Source organism: Pantherophis guttatus, chromosome 1, assembly GCF_059756535.1.
Source record: "Pantherophis guttatus breed Tessera chromosome 1, ASM5975653v1, whole genome shotgun sequence".
Lineage (NCBI taxonomy): Eukaryota > Metazoa > Chordata > Lepidosauria > Squamata > Colubridae > Pantherophis > Pantherophis guttatus.
The window spans coordinates 320,618,991-320,641,439 of record NC_142063.1 but is presented as its reverse complement, the minus strand read 5'-3'; the positions used below and the strand labels follow the sequence as shown (position 1 = coordinate 320,641,439).

The 22,449-nt window shown below is 40.8% G+C and overlaps 1 protein-coding gene and 1 long non-coding RNA gene across 5 annotated transcripts in view; one reads left to right on the top strand and one right to left on the bottom strand.

Annotated features, from left to right (window-relative positions):
• Positions 1-1,493: 1,493 nt before the first annotated feature.
• Positions 1,494-22,449, bottom strand: part of ZNF395 (zinc finger protein 395) — a 46,917-nt gene continuing 25,961 nt past the window's right edge. For all 4 annotated transcript variants that reach the window (XM_034421260.3, XM_034421259.3, XM_034421261.3 and 1 more), the window contains exons 4-10: positions 21,169-21,281; positions 16,287-16,513; positions 15,409-15,509; positions 13,140-13,410; positions 11,993-12,085; positions 9,474-9,577; positions 1,494-8,467 (exon numbers count right to left, since the gene is read on the bottom strand). In XM_034421260.3, the coding sequence (XP_034277151.1) occupies positions 8,356-8,467; positions 9,474-9,577; positions 11,993-12,085; positions 13,140-13,410; positions 15,409-15,509; positions 16,287-16,513; positions 21,169-21,281 (1,021 nt within the window). In that variant the 3' untranslated portion in view covers positions 1,494-8,355. The remainder of the gene's footprint in view (positions 8,468-9,473; positions 9,578-11,992; positions 12,086-13,139; positions 13,411-15,408; positions 15,510-16,286; positions 16,514-21,168; positions 21,282-22,449) is intronic.
• LOC117667695 (uncharacterized) lies at positions 10,942-19,935 on the top strand. Its single transcript, XR_004592103.2, has 2 exons — positions 10,942-11,080; positions 19,443-19,935. It is a non-coding gene; the product is annotated as an uncharacterized LOC117667695 (long non-coding RNA).

Sequence of the window (22,449 nt, the reverse complement as noted above, 5' to 3'; positions counted from 1 at the left end):
GAACAGCCACTTGGTCACCTTTTTTGTTCTGCTTTGCTTGGTCCAGCTTGATTACCACAGAAGCATAAAAGTAGTAAACTGACTTTGGTCTAAGAAACTGATGCTCAGTCTAGCACTTTCAAGACGTAATGAGATTGCACAAAATCACATTCGTGGAATAAAAAATTGGGGGGGAGGGAATATCCTGGGGACAAATTTGCTTGAATTGTTAAACCATTCTGGTTGATTAACATGAACAGGTGGGCAGCTTCCTTATTCCTGTTTTGCTTAGGTATTTAACCATGATTAGTTTCTTTAAACTGTAGGCAGGCAACCTACTGTAGCAATGAATTTCTTTCCCATAATTCTGTCCAACGTTTGGGCAGCCCAAGGAGCCTGCTATCCAACTAGTTAACAAGCCAGCCCAGAGGTGTTTCATCTCCTGGCACATGATGTTTGTGTAGCCATTATTTCATTGCAGTTAAAAATGAAGTAGGAAATTCCATGAAGATCTCCTATTAATGCCACACCTAGCCATACCTTACCCAACTACTTCAGTTCATTAAAAAAAGACATGCATACACCCAAGTATGCCAAGTGCTTGAGGTGTGCTATAAAACAATATGTCTTAACTGATTCCATGCTGGCATTCTTGAAGTTTGGGGCAGAAAGATTTAAGATCACTCAAACTTAGTGGTTTAACTGGAGTAATAAAAAGGAACATCCTGTAGTAGAAACACTAGATGGACCAAAACGTACCATTATTAACAACCATTGTTGAAAGAGAAAATGATGCTTTCTAGTTTGCAAGCTTCCCTGTTACAATATCTTCCTGCTATGGAGCTGCTTATCACAAATAACCTTAGAGACTGTTCTTTGCGCGCTATTGTGAAGGTCCCTTGGTTGAAGTATACACAGATCTATCTGCTTTAAGAGGAATCATATGAAGCTTTGGGGCGCCAGTTCCCTACTTGGATGACCTTTGTATCTACACCAGTACAAATGCATTTTGAGACACTCTTACCTTCTGCCCAGTTATACAAGTATACGTGTGTACTAATCAAGAAATGTCTAACTTGAAAAATGCCAGAGGGAGGAAAGCGTCACTCATTAGGAGTTATCTCAATTGTTGAGAGAGATATCATCCCTCAACTTTTGAACAGAGTGTTAAATGACAATGAAGTAGAATTTAGTTAGGTATCGGTAAGAATTTTCTAACAGGAAAAATTGTTCAACAAGAGACTTCTTCAAATAATAGAATCTCAAGAAGTACATCTGGCCAGACATCTCAGCTCCACATGAATAGTCCAGTCTGGCTATTGGGGTAATAGTTGTACCAGTAACCTGGTTTAATTTAAAAGTCCACTTTCTATGTCTCCATACACATCCTGACCAGTTGGGACTATGAGTCAATAGTCTTCTGGAAAAGTAGGTGGAAGACTCACCTTTTATGTAGGCCTACCTACCCGCCCACCCTCCCGAGAAGGTGCAAAAAAAACACAGAAACCGGCGTCTACCAGGCCATATCCTTTTATTATAAAATATATTTCATATTGCTGTTGTAAAAATTACATTTCACATTTTTTGTTTACAATAAAAAATAATACTTGGAAGACGATCAAAAGAAAAGCTCCAATTAGATAGCAATTCACGATACAACAGATTTCCCCCTCCCCTTAGGCTTGATAGCATATCACCATCAAAAGAGCAGCGGTTTGCAGATTACAAGAACTATCCAGCCACTCCTACCTTCATTCCTTTTTTCCCCCAAAAAATCTCTCATGCTTAAGAAGTTCAAAAAGCCAAGCTCACCAATCTCAAGCTCAGAAAACCAACCGAGTAACGGCTTTAAGGTGATCTTAACAACTGAGGTTTTAACAGGCTTATTCTTGATCTTCTAAGAAGGCTAGTTCCCTCTTCAATTTGTGTTGCTCTATGTAAAAGCAGAATGATAAGACCCAAATAGTTTCCTAGTTCTCTACCCTGCATTGCAGTTAATGTGTGCATTCAGTTTTAGGGGAGAATCCTATCTGCCTAGAATTGCACGTTGATCCCAGAGGATGAGCTGGCAAAATGTCTTCACATGCCTAAACAAGGCATGGCACACGCACATCTGCACTCAGTACACATATATATATATATCTACACCGTTGTGCAATCATATAGCCCTTTTATTTGGAAATCAATTCCACTTCTCCTATTTGAAAGCAAAGACATTTAATAAAAAAAAAATTGGACACATTAAATTACTGTAATTGAATTTTGGAGTTCTACATCTAAACCTCATCGAGGTGTTTTGGTTTCCATCATTCCCAGTCTCCATGCTGATTAGTAATTACGGGAGCTGGAGTCCGACGCAGCAGATGGGACACCTGGTTGGTGGTATTTCCAGTATGCTGATTTTGCTACATAAAATGGGTGGCTTTTGTTTGAAATAACAAAATCAAGGGTTCACAGTGCACAGCATGAATAAGAAATAGGCCCCGGTTAGCGCTAATAAAATGGTTATATATGTGTGCACAAGTCACAATTTTCCCCCTTCCCTTAAAAAAAAATAACGCAGTCCACAGTGGTATTTGCAGATCTTAGATCTTTGAGTTAATTTTTGAAAAATGGATATAAGATTTAGAAATCAATCCTGTAATCCATCATTTTTTAACCTCAGCATCTTTTAAACTGTGTAGACTTCAACTCTCAGCATGCTTAAAATCCTCACAGCTTAAGGTTGAGAAACGCTGGTGTAATCCAAAGTAACTACAATCAAAATGGAAGAATTAAAGACTGCACCACTCGTTAATTAAGACAAGAGGACCACGGAATGATTACTATATTAAAGCTAAAATCCTCTGGCATCAGAAATACACTGATGTTCTTAATTCAGTAATAAAAACAAACCTTAGTGACCTTATTTTGGGAAGCTGCACTTGGTAGGGTCCTGATGCATCCTATTGACCCAGGAAGTGAGTTATGTTCCTAGGAGGACAGAGTGTGTGTCCACTCACTACCCACAGGTTTCGTGCAAATCCAACAGAAAAACTAGCCTTGTTTCAAGTAATCAGAAAGAGTGGGCTGGACAAAAATGGGGAAAAGGAGCAAGCAAAGCTGGCTGGGGAATTCTGGGAGTTGAAGTCCTCCAGTCTTAAAGTTGCCAAGGTTGGAGACCCCTGGTCTAAATAACCAAAAACACTTTTTTTTTTTCTTCTGCTATTTTCAAAGCCAGGAAAATAGTTGCATTTATGAAATGGCAAGCATTTTTTTTAAAAAAAAAATCATAAAAGAATAAAAAGTAGTGGCTTAGATACAGATCGGGATCTCTTTCATTCTCTCTTTGGCCTATTGCAAGAAAGAGCAAAGGTTGGGAAACAGACAATCCTGTGGGCAGAACAGGCAGAAATGAACTTAAGACAGAGCACCTCAGTTTCTTCAACTCACAATGTGGACTAGTGACATATACAGGCCGCCCTTGCAAAATGGCTGCCCCAAGAAACTAGGTTCTTCCTTTGAAGGAAAAGACAAGATGGTCACTGCAAATACAACATTTACAACACCATTATTTGGGAAGCAGAATTTCCTAAAATTGCTTCCTTCCAACTTTCCCTTCCTGTGGGCAGGTTATATTTGAGGTGAAGAAGGGAAGAGAATTATATTCCAAAATTTCTTGGTTAAAAAAACAGAAATATAAGGGGGGAGGGAGAGAAAATCACTGACATACATTGTCCAGTCTAATTGTACCGCATAGGTCACAAAATAAAATGAAAAGGGGAAAAAACATGTCCTATTTAAAAAATACTGGTAACAAATATATTCCCATGGAAAGCTAGCTTTTCTTTTCACTCTCCAAAATTAAGTGCTATAAATTTGGGGGGGGGGGGGGAGGCATTTGAGAAAGGCTGGCTTTTTGTTCAAAAAAGAGAACAGCACTGACTGCATGCTTTGGAGATGGTTATTCTCCTAACCTCACCAGCAAATGGCACATATTCCTTTGACACCATAGTAAAAAGGAGTAGTACTTTGATTCCAAGAATCTGCCATGGCATAACAGGGATATCCTATATTCCAGAAAATTCCCTACCAATGCTGGTCAGGGAATTCTGGGAGTTGGAAGTTCACACATCTTAAAGTAGCCAAGGATAAGAAACATTGTTCCAGAGGCTTCAGTGTTTCACTGCTTATTCTTTTATAGGGCCTTTTCTCCCCAGAACTTTTTAATCACAGTCTAACAACAGCTACCCCCCCCGCCCCACCCCCCAAAACCTTGCTTTTTGTAAGCATAAGACCCAGACTTTTGCCACTGAAGAAACTGATCTTTAAATCTCAATTTGAAGATACTCGTTGACTACCGGTACTCTCTCCTGATTCAACACGAAATTGAGAGATGCCACTCCTAAATCAGAAAAGAAACAATTTTACTCTGATACAAGGATCCACCCATACCAGGATGGCTAAAGCAGAAGGAGCAGTTAAAAATGTTGGGATTTTCAAACTTTAACGTTACTTTGGGGGACTGAATTTTAATCAAGCCTAGTTCTCAAATACTCAATTTTCAATGTCAAATTGGAGCCTTACTTGTCTTGGAATTTGAGGAGAAATGGCTTTGAAATTCACAGGTTCCCACTAAGAATTATTTGGAGATCGTCAACCTGCAACAGATTGGCTTTGCATATTATTGCTTTGGTCTATAAGACACTCCACCCAGAGAGTTACTAAGAAGAGCTTCAAGGAAGGCAGCCACAGAAAACAGCCAAAATCTCCCTTTTAAAAAATATTTTAGGCCTCAGATAGCCATAGAAAATCAGAGCAATGCAGTGCTATCATTAAAGTGAACGATTTCAAAGTCCTTGCCCATTTATGTATTTTTAATATTTTCTCTTTTCATTAAGAGGAGTTATAGGAATCGACTCCAACAGATCTCCCAAGTGTTTTATGTTTTATAGTTTAGTCCATTAAAAAAAAAAAGCAATTGCACTGCCCCAAACCTCCAAACATGAATGGCTCTAGCTTGGAAGTTGCAAATGATGTGTATTTTGGCATGGGGCATGATTTTCAAAGCCAAGCTCCTCATTTTTTAAGTTCCAAGACATTTTCACTGAAATCAGACTATTGTGACCCAAGCAATGCATTTTTAAAAATCCCACATTTGATTATAAACCTGAAGCTTCAATTGTAATACCTCTTATCTGAACGTCAATATTCCCAAATTCCCTATTCAGAATTTGCACTATATAAATCTGAGTTTGATTTTAATTTTCAAAAAATTAATTTGCAATTTGTACAAATTAATTTGTAACTAATTACAAGATCAGTTAAGCATCTATCCGATGTCCAGGCTACAAAAATAAAATCTGACATACTGTGAATATTATGCACAAGATTACAAAAAAAAAAAAAAAAAAAGCAATCAACAAGCCCCAAAAATATACATAATTCCTTTTCAAACTCTTCCACCCATCCCTTAAAGTACCCTCAAAGAAAGATAAAAGGGCTCACATTTTTATATAAGGAAATTATAATTCTCCAAGACATATAGTTCAGTTACTATTTTACAGAGAGAGGCTTATCTCTTTAGTTTATGGCTCATGATTATCAAAACGCTTCGGGGAAGGGGAGAAAAGAGGCAGAGAACCAATTTCAAAACAATGTAAATACCTAACAATATACCTCATTTTCCATTTCCATTATCATTACTATTGGTGTTGCCATTTTACATCTCCAAAATGAAAACAAACCAAGCCACATGACTTCCAAAATGGAGGAACGGATTTCCCCATCAGCCAAACTGATGGCTCTTTGATAGCATGACAATGACTTCCATGGTGAAGCTAGCCATCAAATTTAATTAGGCTTGCCACTGAAGCAGCATTGCACCACCTATGATCATGCATTTTTGAGTTTGCCAACTTTGAATGTAAACTTCCACACACCTCCAACACATCATCTGCAGCCCTGAGAGCCCCCACCCTCCTGCGTGGCAGGGCTGAAAAATTCAGATCCATTTTAACTGATTTGGGAAATTTAAGGAAAGAAATGCATGGCTTAGGCCAACAGATGCCAAGGCACCCATAATACTCCTTAAAATACCCAATTGCCTCAGAAGTTCAGCCCTGCCTATTATGTTGATGGCATATGGCTAACTACCACCCATTGCAACATCCATCTAATACTTGGTTTATTGGACTGTATTCCCCCAGCCTACTGAGATCCTACCTGGCCTACCTTCATGCCACCAGATAACCAGAGAGAGAGAAAGAGAGAAAGAGAGAAAGAGAGAGAGGGAGGGAGAGAGGGAGGGAGGGAGGGAGGGAGAGAGAGAGAAAGACAATATTTGCAAGGAAATCTGTCTATATGAATCTAACATATACATGCTAATCACAGAAAATTGAAAGGAATAATTGTACAGCTTGGCTAACATACTTTGGATTTACACAGTTCCTTGTGTAGATGATACAACCAACATTAAGCGTCAAGGCAAAACAAGTATGTTGGGAGAGCAGGCAACCATTTCCAATTCCACTGTCTCTCACTGTAGTTTAACCCAAATTCAGTTATAACAAGAATAGTTAGTCAGAAATTTGGTGGGGGGATAGATTATTACAATTTTTCAGGTTTTTGAGGCCAATAGATCATGAAGGAAATACAAGTTTATAATGATAGAATTATTGGTTATTATTTCAATCCCCCCAAACAAATTTGGAAAATGCTCATTTTTTCCTCAGATGACTCAAGTATCTTTGAAAATTGTACTCATCAAATCCCAATCAATTCTAAGACAATGTTGGCTTGTCTTCAAGTGCTATTTCCAGCATATCTCTGTGTTCCTCCCAATTTCCAATTTCTTTCTCTTCTAACTACATCCTGAGAGACTGGGACTATAGACTATGGATCTAGGATCACTCAGTGGCCAGAAAGATGGGATGGAAACAATGAATGGGGCGGCAGGGCAAAATAAATGGGCATTCCAAGAAACTGAACATGGACCAGCATGCCCTACAAAACAGCTCAGGCTTTCTCATATGCAAAACTTGGAATGCTGCTTCACTTGGTGTTCAAAGGTTTAGACTGCTGGCATAAGGTCGGCTGACCCTGAAGAGGAAGGAAGAGCATAATCATGGGGTTTTATGTGCTTTGCTACTTTGCTCATTACCTGTTGGCTCCTACGATAATTAGAAGAGAAATGAAAGTGTCCAAACACGTTACCATTCATAGGAAACCCAATGAAATAATTACACATCTATTTCTTCTCTGGAAGATAGGCTTGATTTGGGGAGCCAATTAAAAAAGACAGAAGAATGCACAATTGTAAAGGAGGGGGATCCCAGCTGTATCACTAAAAATGTGATATGCACAAGTCAAATTCATACTCCAGAAAACATTCCCACTGTTGGGAAAGCCAAGACTGACCCAGATTCTTGCTTAAAAATACGGTATGAAGAACTTTAATTTACTGCCTGCCACCTAGTAGAGTGGAAATGGGGAGATTGTGATGTTACTATGGTATCCAGATAATAAAAGTTGCATTGTGGATGCTCAAGATGCATCTTAAACCACCAGTTACATCAGTCAATAGTTCTAAGACCCTTACAAAATGCATTTGTTTTGGGGTTTACACTTGCTAAGAAAATTCAGATTATGTTTATGTTCCTTCCACTTCAGGGTTATTTGGAATTTGGGTCTTGCAATTTAAAGCAATGATTGCTTCCCAACAGCAACTAAAGAAAACAAAATAAAAAGCAGTGCTCATTAAGGATGCAAATGGCTAATTCCTGTGCGGGCATCCGAGGATTAACAGGGAAACAGAGTGTCCATTAGTAGAGTAACTGTCCTCATCTGCTAATAGTTCCCTTCCTGTTCCTCCTTTTGCACTCTCTAAATGGTTACGTGACTTCAGGGGAGGTGAAACAGTTGCTTCTCTCCTCCATATTGCAGTAATTGATCCAACCACACAGCCAACCTCACCCTATACCGGGGAACAGATCAAAGTTCTTTGGTCCCTGGACCCACCTAGAAACAAGTCTGTAAGATAGATCAAGCAATCAGCTTTTTTTTTTTCCTTTGTCCTCCTTATTTACAGATAGTAAGGGAGGCTGTGTTATTTGTCATTTAAAAAAAAAGAAAAAAGAAAAAATCGTGTAGAAAAAGCTTTCCCACAAAACACTGAACGTTAGAAAACCTGGCAGACGTAGACTATACAGAGCTTGGGATAAACACGTGGCTCGCGAGATTTCTGCCAAAGCACCAGGAATTGCTTCCAAGACGACAGAGCCCTGGATGTGGCCAAAATACAGAGATCTGGCTATTTTGCTCTTGGGTAACTGCAAGAGAGAGAGAGACCGCTGAGCCTTCCCACCAGAAAGGGGTGTGAATGCAAATACATCCTTCTCAGTCCAAAAATCTCTGGCATGCTTTTTTCCACCGGCAGGCTGTGCACCACTGGTCTCGGTGCTCGATGCCATAAACTTTGCGGCACTTCTTGGCTTCGCCACGGACTTTCCTAGAGAAAACAAAAGACAGAAAACCAATTAATATACATAGCTACTGAGCAATTAAGTCTCCCTCATCTGATACAAACCCTGGGGCTGAACCTGGGGCCTTCCAGCCGTAGATCTTGAGAGCTACTGTTCTGTCCCAGCCACAAAAAGGCTCTTGTTAAATAGCCAAGAACTTGCAATGGAGCCTATTCTTGTGTACCGTGAGTTCATATACTCGTTCAGTGACCATTCATAATTAAAACGGTGCTGAAAAAGGAAATTTATGACGAGTCTTTAAAGCTGTCACCCTCACAGTTTCCCAAGTCACGTGAGCATGATTCAGGAGCATTTCTTCTACCATAGAATAACAGAGTTGGAAGGGACCTTGGAGGTCTTCTAGTCCAACCCCCTGCCCAGGCAGGAAACCCTATATCATTTCAGACAAATGGTTATCCAATCTCTTCTTTAAAACTTCCAGTGTTGGAGCATTCACAACTTCTGCAGGCAAGTTGTTCCATTGATTAATTGTTCTAACTGTCAGGAAATTTCTCCTTAGTTCTAAGTTGCTTCTCTCCTTGATTAGTTTCCACCCATTGCTTCTTATCCTGCCCTCAGGTGCTTTGCAGAATAGTTTGACTCCCTCTTCTTTGTGGCAACTCCTGAGATATTGGAACACTGCTATCATGTCTCCCCTAGTCCTATGAATCCTATGAACCCTAGTCCTATGAAACCCAGATATGAATCTGGACATTTTGCCTCGGCTAAAAATGACCAAACATACAAATCTGCCTTAAGTTCAATCAGGCCTCTGATCTAAAAAGAACCTTCAGCCCATGCTTGTCTACTTCTTCTGGCAGGAGACAGCCAAAATTTCAAGCAGAATGCTCTTTCCTCTGAGCCCAAGCCAACAGCACATGTTCAAAACTTCTAAAGAACAATCCCCCCACATTTTCCTTTCTGACCATATCTGAAATCTACTATTTCCCAGCCCTTCTTGAAATACCTCAGTCTGTCTTCTCCAGGTCTTACCTAGTGCCACTGGGTGCTCTTGGGGGGGATGCAACAATCAGCTGGGATTTCAGCACCGGAGGCGGGGGTGGCTGTTCACTGAAACTCAAAGACCGGCTTCGAACCTGCAAACAAAACCCTTTTGATTTATTTGGGTTTTATTATTATGCTTTAAATGATTATGGGTGGGTACCTAAAAAGACTTTAAAAGGTTTTTCTATTCAGGTTGTAAACTTGCTAAAAGTATGTCTTATTTAATTACCTCTACGGCATTTTCTTCTTAAAAATATCAAAATAAAAATACCAATTTCCAAAGAATTGGTGCCCTGCTGGATTATAGAAACTCTATCTAGTTCAGCATTCTTTTTTTCAAGGTGATACTTCCGGGAAGAACCCAAGCTGCTATTATTTTTGAGGTATGCTGCTTCTCAATACAGATATTCCTTTTAATTCTCATTTTCTCTTCTACTGGCCACAATCCCCAATGTAAGTTTTTCACAGCTATGTAAGAAGGAAGCAATCAGTTTGAAGAGTGAAAAAAAAGGAGATTTCCTTTTGCATTTATTTTCATGTGAAATGTGCCTTCACCATGTAGAGCAGTGGTGGATTGGCCCCGGTTCAGACCGGTTCACAAGAACCAGTAGTAAAACTGGCGGAAGGCCCCACCCCTGCCCCGGATGTCGTCAGCAGCGGTCTGCGCATGTGCAGAAGCAAGGCGCACGAGCAAACGAAGCGAGCGCGCAATCCCATTGTGAACCGGCAGTAAAGTTAAGTAGAACCCACCCCTGATGCAGAGGCTATAGGGGTAGGTATGTAGAGAAGAAATAAGAAGTGGTATTTTATTGGAAAGATCCCTTCTCCCATTTGCCTTTCCCAATTCAGCACCCTTTAGAATTTTAGGATTCAGAGAATTGGAAAACTGAAGTTCTGGGCAACACTTTCCAAATTGCACAAGGCTGCTATAACCTGACAAAAATTTGATTAGATCTCCTTTTTCACCTTCTGAACATTTGCAGCTGACCTCCACTCCCTCCATAGCAATAGCACTTCAACTCATATACTGCTTTATAGCCATCTCTAAGCAGTTTACAGAGTCAGCACATTTCCCCCACAATCTGAGTCCTCATTTTACCGATCTCAGAAGGATCACACTATTTGATGAATGCTACATCATACTTTTAACTGATAGATTCTCCCTCTCTAGTTGACTTCTATGTTTCTCTCTCAGTTCAATTCAAACCAGAGTTCAAAGTTTTAGAAACTAACCACCCCCCTTGTCTTGGATTGGCTACTTTGGAAACATTTTGTTTACAAATGCCTTATTTTGGGAGAGAAGGGACTTTTTTTTCAGGCAGCTGAACTTTTCTGTTTGCTCATACAGAAAAAAGAAAATCTATTTTTAATTTGTGGTAGCAAATTTCGTAAGATAATCATGCATAAAGGGATCTTTAAAAAACCACAGCTTTCTCAGAACATGCCACCCACCAAGTACATGTTAATATATTTCTGAAACAATGTTCTGAACTAATCCAGATTCTCTCCTTAGGTATATACCCAGACAACTTTCTAGATCCTAGAGTCATTGGACATGAGATGGGCGGCAAATCAATTTAATAATAAATAAGTAGGTAAGTAAATAAAACTTGTGTCCCATTGGGTTGTCATTTCAGACAGGTTTCCTTACCGAAACATGATAGAATAGAATAGAATAGAATAACAGAGTTGGAAGGGACCTTGGAGGTCTTCTAGTCCAACCCCCTGCCCAGGCAGTAAACCCTACACCACTTCAGACAAATGGTTATCCAACATCTTCTTAAAAATTTCCAGTGTTGAAGCATTCACAACTTCTGCAGGCAAGTTGTTCCACTTATTAATTGTTCTAACTGTCAGGAAATTTCTCCTTAGTTCTAAATTGCTTCTCTCCTTGATTAGTTTCCACCCATTATTTCTTGTTCTACCCTCAGGTGCTTTGCAGAATAGTTTGACTCCTTCTTCTTTGTGGCAACCCCTGAGATACTGGAACACTGCTATCATGTCTCCCCTAGTCCTTCTCTCCATCAATGATGATGAAGGGCAGTCACAAAAGTAATGGGAGCAGTAATGTCACCTGATCTCTAATTGAATTCCCCATTGAGATTCCTTGTGGGAATCTGGTAGGGAGAATTGGAAATCTTCCTTCCTTCTTTCCTTGTCCGCCCCGGTCTCTTTTTCCAGCAGGCAGACTTGTGGCTGCTGCTGGGTGGGGGAGGGAGCAAGGGATTGTAAGACTGGCTTGGAAACTGTTACAGAATGTTGAAAATTGATGAAGGTCATGTGACTGCAGTAGCCCAGCAGCACCAGCAGCCAGTAGCACTGACGCAGCCATAACTTTCTCAAATTTCACTCCATCAGGAGTCACGGATCCCAGATTTTGAATGCATACTTTTAAAGTTAATCCACTTGTGGTTCCTTGGTTCAAAAATTATTGCCCTGTGATGTACCACTTTACCCAGTTAAAGGTCATGAGGAGAGTTTTAGTAGTATAAAGATGTGAAACTCACCTGTGAGAGAGTGGGGATGGTTGAGGTTGCAGCAGCCCAGCTAATGCTGGTGAATATGTGCGGGGATACAGGAATCTGAATAGATGGCAGAGCCTAAGTAGAGAAAAATGTCTGTCTTAAGAAATGAAGAGCATTTTATGTTCACTTTCTGTGAATTTTCTCAACACTTGAAAACATAGTGTTAGAAAAAGGACATTGGAAATCTTTTAGACAACCCCCTACTCAGTGCAGGAATCCTCAACCATCTCAACAAAAAGCTGTTCAATGTTTAACAGAATAACAGAGTTGGAAGGGGCTTTGGAGGTCTTCTAGTCCAACCCCCTGCTCAACCCCCTATACTATTTCATACAAATAGTTGTCCAATCTCTTCTTAAAAACCTCCAGTGTTGGAGCACCCACAGCTTCTGGGGGCAAGTTGTTCCACTGATTGTTATAATGGTCAGGAAATTTCTCCTTAGTTCTAGGTTGTTTCTCTCCTTGATTAGTTTCCACCCATTGCTTCTTGTCCTAAATACAGGAGCTTTGAGCTTATTTTTATGTATTTCTTATTTTTATTTATTTTTTAAAAATATTTATTTTTGGATTTATTTAAAAACCTTCAAAGATGGTGCAATCACCCCAGGATTCATGCTGTCCACTGCTTAATAGCTCTCATGGACAGGAAACTACTCTTTATTTCAAAGCTGAATCTCTCTCCGTAGCGCTTTCACTGGTTCTTGTCCTGCTCTCAGGCACTTTGGAAAATACATCCATACCCTCTTCCCCATGATAGGCCTTCAAGTATGAAAAAAATGCTATCATGTTTTCCCTTAGCCTCCTTCGCTTTAGGCTAACCATACCCAATCCCTTTACTGTTCTCTACAGGATGAACACATTAACAATGCATTATTAACACTGCTTTCTAACATATTGCCCCAAAGGATAAGCGAACAGAATAAGAATACGAATGCTTAAAAAGGTAATTGCATTCTTTATTTGACACTCAAATCATCCACTCTTAGAACTGCAATCCTGCCACTTAACTACCCAATCATTAACTGAGGGGCTGTTTTATTTATTAGGTGAACAATTCCACAGAATTCTAAACTCCTGTATTCAGGAGGAATACAGATTCTTAACACTGGGGCGCAGGTGGGCATTGACTTACCTGGTATGCATGGTCAGCCTGGATGTGCCAGAAAGAACTGGGGGCCGACTGGCTGAGGGCACTGCTGGGCAGATGAGGCTCCAAGGGGGTTGCCTGATCCAGAATGAGAGCTTCTGGCTGAGAGGCAGCTTGTTGGATGACAATAGGAGAGGAACCTGCAGTGGGATTGGGAGCAACTACTAAAGACTCCGGAAGTGCCTCCTCCTTCACTTGCATCTCAGTGTAGTAGAAATCCTCTTCTCGTTTTCTCTGGTCAGAGTTGGCACCATCTCTGCAGGCATTGATGAAAGAAGGAGATATAGAATAAATAAAATAACTCCCAAATAACATTTTCCAGTGTTTTGTTATAAAAGCTGAAGCGATCTAGGGCAAGGTGTTAAACTTGTGGCGCTGGCCACGCCCACCCGTGGTTTAGCAAAGGGGGGGGGAAGTCATGATACATCACATGACGACAATGTGACGCTGCAAGTTTAACACCCCTGATCTAGGGGTTTTGTCCCTGAATGTAAAAGTAGAGGAACATCTTATCTGGTGAGTTTTCATATCTACAACCCCAAAGTAGACAAGTTAATACCATCTCTAGCATCTCTCTCATCAACTCTGCCAATCCTCCTTTGTCCACTGAGATGGAGACACATTTTCTGGCAAATTCTGAAATTCTTCTACATTTGTCAGCAGAACCAAGGACTGTTTCATGGAATCCCATAAAGTCTTTCTTTCAGGGTAATATTCTGCTCATAGACTAGCAAAGGAAAGAATGCAGAACTAAGTCCATCTGCTGCAACAGATGCAATAAGATGGAAATAATTTTTCAGGTACACTTGATCCCTTTTTGGTGCAAAGACTTTTGGATCAGAACAATTATCTGGTGAATGCAGACCTTCCCCCTGTGGACTGCAAAACTCTCACCTAACTCCATTAATAATTTTATCATCTGAGCTTCTCTGGTATTATGCACTATTAAAATAATTCATCTGCTAAAAGAACAAATCAACGAGGGAAAAGTTAACTGAAGAAGCAAAACTCAACAGAACTAAAGATCATTGAAAGCAAAAGAAGATATTTAAAAAGATGGAAAAAACATAACCAATTCTCCCCGCAAGAGGGCCCCACAACCATACAGCAAATATCAAACACGGATCAGTCATTTTTAGCCAGGTAACCAAGACTGCATTCAAGCCAGAGAAAGTAGTTGGCAATGCTCAAATCCAGACTAAATTATATTCTCTAACTCACCAAAAAAAAAAAAAAAAAAAAAAACCCAGGCCAACTTGAAATAAATGACTGCCTACCAGAGCTCTCTTCCAGGAATTCCCAATAAATATAACCCTATCACATCAGAGAAGATGATTCAAAAAATGCTGAACACGATCAAGTATCTCGAGGGCAGATAATATGCTTGCAAACAACCCACATGGCATCTCCCTATGTCCAACCCACCTACCCCTTTTCTTTCTTAAAATTTTCAATTTTAACCCAACTGAGTTAAGTTTAGTGTTAACTTCATTTTCGATTTAATTCGCCTTTTTCACTTCAGTTTTTAACTCAATTGAAAAGTTGGCATTTTCAAATCTCACAGACAATCAGGAGTGGATAAATATATCATATTTTGTTTAGAATTGCGTCCAACAGCCCCACACAAAAAGAAAGAACTAAGCATTCTAACACCCATTCTGAGATACCATGAAGCTCCTGCAACCATCAGCCCTGTGGTAAATAAGTTCTTTGTGACTAGCTGCGCACACCACAGCAAATATTTTGTAAGCATCGCTACCTCCTTTCAACGTTCCAAATGTGTCCAACCTCAAATCAGTAATTATCTCTGATTTGGGCCTTTCCAAATAAAGTGAACTTTATATCCAGAGCCTGAACTTGACTCAGTAAGTTACTCATCGTTATCATCTTTGCAGCCTCATAAAGGAAAGGCACATTATAACGGGGTGACTGGCAAACACCAATAAACCCATTTTATTCACTACTGGAATAAAAATGGGGACCCCAGCCACCTCCTTTTTCATGGTCATCAGGGACAAGAATCATCATCAGCAGTACACCAAAATCCACCTTAAGTCCCTCGTTAGGCTCTGATTTCACTCTCCAGCAACCATTCATGAGGATCATCTTGGAAGAAGCCCACCAAAAGTCCAGATTTGGCATCAAATTATCCCCACTCCAGTTACTGTTTTGAAATACTGTATAATTATATCTACTGGTGATCTTTTCCAATATAACTGTGCAAATGTGACTTAACTGCAATTTAAGGCCTTACCCCAGATGCTGGGTCTTCACATGCCTCTTAATTCCAACAATGGAGCGAAGGACTTTGCCACAGCTGGGCCACAAGCATTTGTACATCACTTTCACTGAATTCTAGAAGAAAAACAACTCTAAGTCAATTCATGGCCATATATAAGTTGTGCAAAACCTAACCTTTCAGAATTCTTAACTGCTGGTGACAGCACCGCTTTATTCAGGGGTATCAAATTCGTGGCATCACATTGTCATCATGTGACATATCACAACTTTTTCCCCTTTGCTAAACCAGAGGTGGGCATGGCCAGCATGTGACGCATCCGGTCCATGGGCCGCGAATTTGACACTCCTGACTTCATTCTTCTCTTGATTCTGTTGAAGTTAACAATTCAACAAAAGATGGCTCAGTTTTATATCAACTTTCTAAAAAAAATCAAAGTGACATGCAAAACAAGTCCTATTCACATCAAAATTAATACATTTCCACTGTTAGCCAATCAGAGTTAAAACAGTTGCTAATAAAAATGAGAATTAGGATAGTATCATGGTTAAGGTGTTAAACTAGGACTTGGAAATCCCAGGTTCAGGCATGGAAGTTACTTGTCTCTCAGGCCCACCTACTCATAGGATGTTGTTTAGGTGAAAAACTTGAAGGGAAAGGGCTATACACAATATAAGATCTTGAGAGGAAAGCCAGCAAAGTTCTAACAAGTAATTAAACAGGAATTAATGGAGTGGATAGAAACAGTAATGATGTAGCTCTGATAGTAAAAATACAAATTCTGGAATGGCAGTGTTGTGTAGATAGTTTTCTTTCTTGATCAGATAGGGAGAAATCTACATTTAGACCTGCGCCTTCTATGGAACAATTCGTCTTATGGTCGTATTATGTACCTTCCTTTTCCTTGGAGCAGGCTCTTCGAAGAGAAAGGGATCCGAGTCAGTTTCAAAGCCATCATCAGCCCGTGGGGAACTGAAGGCCTCGTTTGAGTACTTGGGGCTGGCCTCTGAGTGTGGGGGAGAAGGAGTGGAGATGCCACTCCAGTGCCCGCTTGTGGTACTGCTCCCGCCATCTGACATGTCACCACTTTCTTTCCAGGCATCACAGGTTGCTTGGGATGCTGAAGATAAGATGAGAGGATAAACAGGTGAATCGTGGTTTTATTGAGCTCTTGAGCAGTTTAGTTGATTCTCTATTCAGTTTAGCACTTTCATCACTTTTACATAGAGCAGGGGTGGGGAAGCATGCTGGCTGGAGAGTTCTGGGAGTTGGACGTCCACAAGTCTTAAAGGTCCCAAGTTTGGAGACCCCTGCTTTATGACATGAGCCAAGGGCCATGGTTCCCCATCCCTGACATGGATTGCCACTTCCAGGATGTTGTGTGGATTTTCCAGTCTAGCCTATACCTCCCTGGTGTTCCCTGACAGCCTCCCTTTAAAGTACTAACCAGGCCCAACCCTGCTTAGCTTCCAACTCAGAGTAAATTTACAAAATTCTGCCACCTACTGAGATTACAGTCCTATAAACATTTTCTGAGATAAAGTTCCGCTGAATTCAATCAAGATGAATTCATATTTTCAAATATAATATTTCTCTATGAAATTGGAATCGGGTAGGGAATGACAGGAAAAGCCACAGGATATTCCCCCTCTTCTCAGTTTCAGAAGACCTTTTCACACCTTCAGTGCCAGTCCAGCATCCAGACATACGACAGGCCTGGCTGCCCTAGTTGACTGCGAAGCACCTGCATTTCCCACACTGGAAGGCTCCTATTTTTAAATAGACACACAGAGGGTCCAAAGAGGCTTATGGGAAGTGCCTCCATATAAAGACACTGGCTCTTCTTGGTGCCTATTACTCCCGTAATAGGTCTGGGCATCCAACTGGAAACGGCAGCCAGGGGTTGGATTACACAACCCCTCCCTCCACTGGGGACTGCAGACACCATTCCTAATCCAGCCAGCTGTTTTCCTAGCAGTTCTCCAATGGCTGGGTGTGCTGGAGGGATTATAGGTAAGGTTTTACTGCTGGCCACAAACAGCCAGTCTCAAGGGATTCTACTTACAGGCTTCTCACAGACAATTTTGCAAGAAAAGTTCTCCATGATCTCCTTCCTACTTTGTAATTATAGCTTGAGTAAATATGAGATGGCAAAAACACTGAATTTGGATCAAACCTAGTAGGCAAAAGGATATTTAAAGAGATTTGGTGGTCTGAAAGAGGGGGTGGGGCAGTACCCTTTTCCCACCTACCAGTCTTTCCTCACAATCCCATCCCTACACTTGGGGACCCCTGCCAAGATAGGTAGTAGCGTTCAAAAAGCTAAGTATTTAAACTTACTAGTATTTTGATAGAGAAGCATCGGGAAGTATTAGGACTGCAGGCTAGGCTGGGAATTCAAAAAAAATCAAACTAGGAGAAGGTTTATTAGGCAACTCACAATTCAAATCAGCCACAGAATTAGTTCAGCTCCCTGAATACCACCACAATTAGTGGTGGGTTTCAAAATTTTTTACTACTGGTTCTGTGGGTGTGGCTTGGCGGGCGTGGCTTGGTGGGTGTGTCAGGGGAAGGTTACTGCAAAATCCCCATTTCCTCCTGATCAGCTGGGACTTGGGAGGCAGAGAATAGATGGGGGCAGGGCCAGTCAGAATTTTTACTACTGGTTCTCCGAACTACTCAAAATTCCTGCCAGCGGTTCTCCAGAACTGGTCAGAACCTGCTGAAACCCACCTCTGACCACAATCTATCTAAGAATATCAACCAATCAGTATTGACTTCTTTCCTCTGACATATAACATGCTGAGTTTACAGCCCCCACTCCAGGATTCTAGCCCTCATAAAATCAGAAATTGATTTTTAAAAAAAGAGAAAGAGGGACAAAAGTTTAAAGAATGGGGGGGAGGGAGGGAGGGAGATTCAAGAATGTTTATACACATCCAACAGAGTCTATGAACTGGCCTCTACCTTCTTCTGGTAATTTGTGAAGCTGCCCAACTAGGTGCAAACAGCAGCCTACCTATGGGAACCACACCTTCCTCATTTCATAGTGGCATATCAATATTCCAGTATATTTTCTCTACATATCCCACAAATGTTGTGCTGGTTTTCATACATCATAGCACGATTAAATCCTTATCTTCAGGCTTTGAAACATGAGCCAAGAGGTAAGGGATATGGCAAATGGAAACAACCACTCAAGAAAATGAAAGAATCACAGAGTTGAAAGAGACCACATCTTTTCAAACTGAGCAACTTTAAAGTATGTGGGTGGAATTCCCCAGCCAGAAGGTCTGAAGAACTCTAAGTCCCTAACCAGTGGTGGGTTTCAAAATTTTTTACTACCGTTCTGTGGGTGTGGCTTGGTGGGCGTGGCATGGCATGGCTTGGTGGGCGTGGCTTGGTGGGTGTGGCAGGGGAAGGATACTGTAAAATCTCCATTCCCTCCGCAATCCAGGGGAAGGTTACTGCAAAATCCCCATTTCCTCCAGATCAGCTGGGACTTGGGAAGCAGAGAATAGATGGGGGTGGGGCCAGTCAGAGGTGGTATTTACCGGTTCTCCGAACTATTCAAAGTTTCCACTACCGGTTCTCCAGAACTGGTCAGAACCAGCTGAAACCCACCTCTGTCCCTAACCGTCAATTTGCACAAAGATCAATTAAACTAGGAGGCAGCTATCCAACATCTTAAAATTCTCTAGAGATGGAGAAACTACTACTTCCACCTTTGAGCTACTTTCCTATTGTATAAATTTTACCATCAAGTGTTTCCTTATGTTTAACTGAAATCTAGATAGCTACAACTAATATACATTATTTGTGGGCCAGGTTTCTGCAGCCATGGAGAAGCATTCATGGCCATCTTCCTTTTAACTATCCGAACTTGGTTATTATCCCTCCCCTAAGTCTTTTTTTCTTCAGACTGAACATTCCAAGTATGTTCAGGCTGTTCACATAGAACATGTCCTCAAGTCAGCCTTTTCCTATACTGGAAGCAAGAGAAAGATAATAAAAATAATATTTAAAAAATCCCTTTCTCGTTTTCTTAGGAGCCAAGGAAGAAGAGCATTTCAATGTGTTTTGCAGCAGAAACCGGTGAGCATCAAGGAGGTGTCAGAAGCCAGTTCTAGCACAGAAGATATTCTCCTTAAGTGCTAGAACTCAATAACCGGGGACAATCTCCGGGGAAACTTGCTCATGTATACTTCATCAAAAGGAACAAGGACTGCAAAAAGTGCCCCATACGCCATCTTTCCTTATCCCCAATTCTGCAACTCTTAAAACAGTTCACCAGACAATTATTAACAGACACACTTTATGTCAGGATATGTTGGAGCAGATCTTCAAGAGTTCGGGAACATGTGGAATGCTAAGTACATAAGAGAGCCAGAATTCCCAGGCAAAAGGGTTTAGTAAAATCATGGCAGAGAGAGAAGAGGGAAAATCTGGTAGAACACAGAAGGTATCAAAAGGGGACTTGGTTTACTATGATGGACACTTCGTTCTTAAACCTCACAGCTGGAATAAAATTCTGGATCTGAACTGGGTATGGCCCAGTGGTGGAACTCAATTTTTTTTACTACTGGTTCTGTGGGTGTGGCTTGGTGGGTGTGATATGGCTTAGTGGGCATGGCTTGGTGGGCATGGCAGGGGAAGGATATTGCAAAATCTCCATTTCCACCCCACTCTGGGGCCAGCCAGAGGTGGTATTTGCCTGTTCTCCAAACTACTCAAAATTTCCACTACCGGTTCTCCAGAACGTGTGAGAACCTACTGAATAGCACCCCTGGGTATGGCCTACTTTTGAGAAAAGCTTGTCCAGGACATAAGAAAGAGATATGTGAGCCATTTAATAGGAAGAAAGTTAGAAAGAAATGAGTGCTTTAGAAACACAGATTTGAGGCAGATAGCCAAGAAACCCAAAAGACCAAAGAAGTAGAGCAGAAAAGTTGGATCTGCCTGAAAGCTGAGTTGAACAGTCTGTGTGTTGGCCAAGGCACTTAATGCTATTCTACTCCTTCTATTTGTGCCATTTTCTCTTTTATACAACTTCCAAAATGGAGTTACAAAATGGCTAAACAATTAAAAGTCAACAAGTATCAATAACGCTTACCCCAAAAAAGGCTTTTCAACAGAATTAAAATACTTCCAATTGAAATACAGAAGTTTTCTTAACTTCTTTTTTTAAAAAAATAAAGGGACTCTATTCAATCATTGTTACAGGGTGGAAATCTACAATTAATGGAAATTTTCTTAATCGGACTCATTTGAATTATCTTTTTAATCAGAAAGTTTTCTGATATAAGCTGAAAACTGCTCTGGGCACATTAGCCTAATTTTCCAGTTCTGGATTGCCCACATTATTGCCTCAAAAAAAAAAAAAAAAAAAAAAGAATTGCTAAGGTATTTTTGTGGGTAGCCTAAATTCTCAGGTCTGTGTATTCAGGAAAAAGCAGATATTGAAATGTCTGTGTTCCAAATAATCACTCACAGCTTGGCATTCTCCAAATGTGCTGGGACTGTCATATCCAGAATCAGCAGACAGCATGGCAGAATCCTGGAACTTGTGTTCCAACAACTGGAGAACATTGTAAGCCACCCTGAGTCTCCGGAGAAGGGCAGCATATAAATTAAAGCAAAAAAAAAAAAATTGGGCTGATACAGCTAAGCTATTGTGGCCTCAGTGCTTGCACTGCATGAGCTATGCACTAAACTAGTTTTGTTTTGGCACAGAATGCCAGAGGGCCATCAGAGGCCCTTTGCTGTCAAACTTACTTGAGATGCTGGCCTCATTGTTAGGGGGGCTCTGCACCACAGGACTACAGGATAAGCTGGTTAACACCATTGCTGCCATCATCTCATCCATCTCCACTGCAGCATCTGGTTTCCTGCAATGAGAGAAGGAGGGGGGAAGGGTAAGATGGTCCCTCCAAAAAGAATCAACAGACCAACTATCCTAGCGAAGACACTGCTCACCAGACAATTCCCTCTCAAGTGCTTCATGCCTCGTGCATTTGTTTACTGGCAAGACTTTCTTCCTCGGGCACAAGTTAATTGTTAAAAAGCAACCAGTAAAATCATTTTGATCAAAATCTCAACTTTTAACAAGCCATTAACAGCCACAAATTCAAGTGAATCCAGGTCTTTTCTCCTGAATCTGTACAAGATTTAGACACAGGAAAGCTCTCCTGTCTCATCCATCTCCAGAGTGAAGATTTCTAAAGGGAGCTTTTAACATGAACAACCCCACCCCTTCCCTGCTGGTCATAAAAGCATACCTCTTGAAGTTAGTAGGAAAAGCTTCCAGTGTCAATTTTAAAAACAAGCAGACCAGAAAAGTATTTGGGATTTCTTATTTATAAGGAGCCTGTTATAATTTTGGAGGGGCTGGGCGTCAATGGAGGTGTGCAGGTAGAAGAGATCTAACTCTACCCATTGGAGTGAAAAATAAATTGCAGTAGTCTCCTAAAGCCAAAACATATAGAACCAGTGGTGGGATTCAGCCAGTTCGCACCTATTCGGGAGAACCGGTTGTTAACTTACTAAGCATTTCGGAGAACCATTTGTTGGAAGAAATCTTATTTCGTTTTTTTCCACTTTACAGGGCTAATCCTCTAGGGAAGGCAGGAAGGAAACATTCTGGTGTTGTTTCTAGCCTAATCTTCATTGCCCTGCTTACAGAAACTGCCTCTCTGGTTAACCCTTATTACATTGTAATTGCTAAGGCGAAGCACCCATCGATGTGAGTGACGTTGAGTTGGCCATGCCCACACGGTCACATGACCACCGAGCCACACCTACCCAGCTTGTCATTAGGGCAGAGAACCGGTTGTTAAATTATTTGAATCCCACCACTGTATAGAAGCAGCCATTTACCAGGGAAGTAATATTTTCTCTTTTTTACCACTTTTCTTAACACCTAAATGTAATGTGATTGTTTCAATCATACAGTAGCAAGTTAAGCTTTTGGATCAATTCTGTTGGCATGATTGTCTCATTTCTTTTCTTAATTCATTTTGAAGCATTTAGGATTTATTTGTTTACTTACTTTATTAC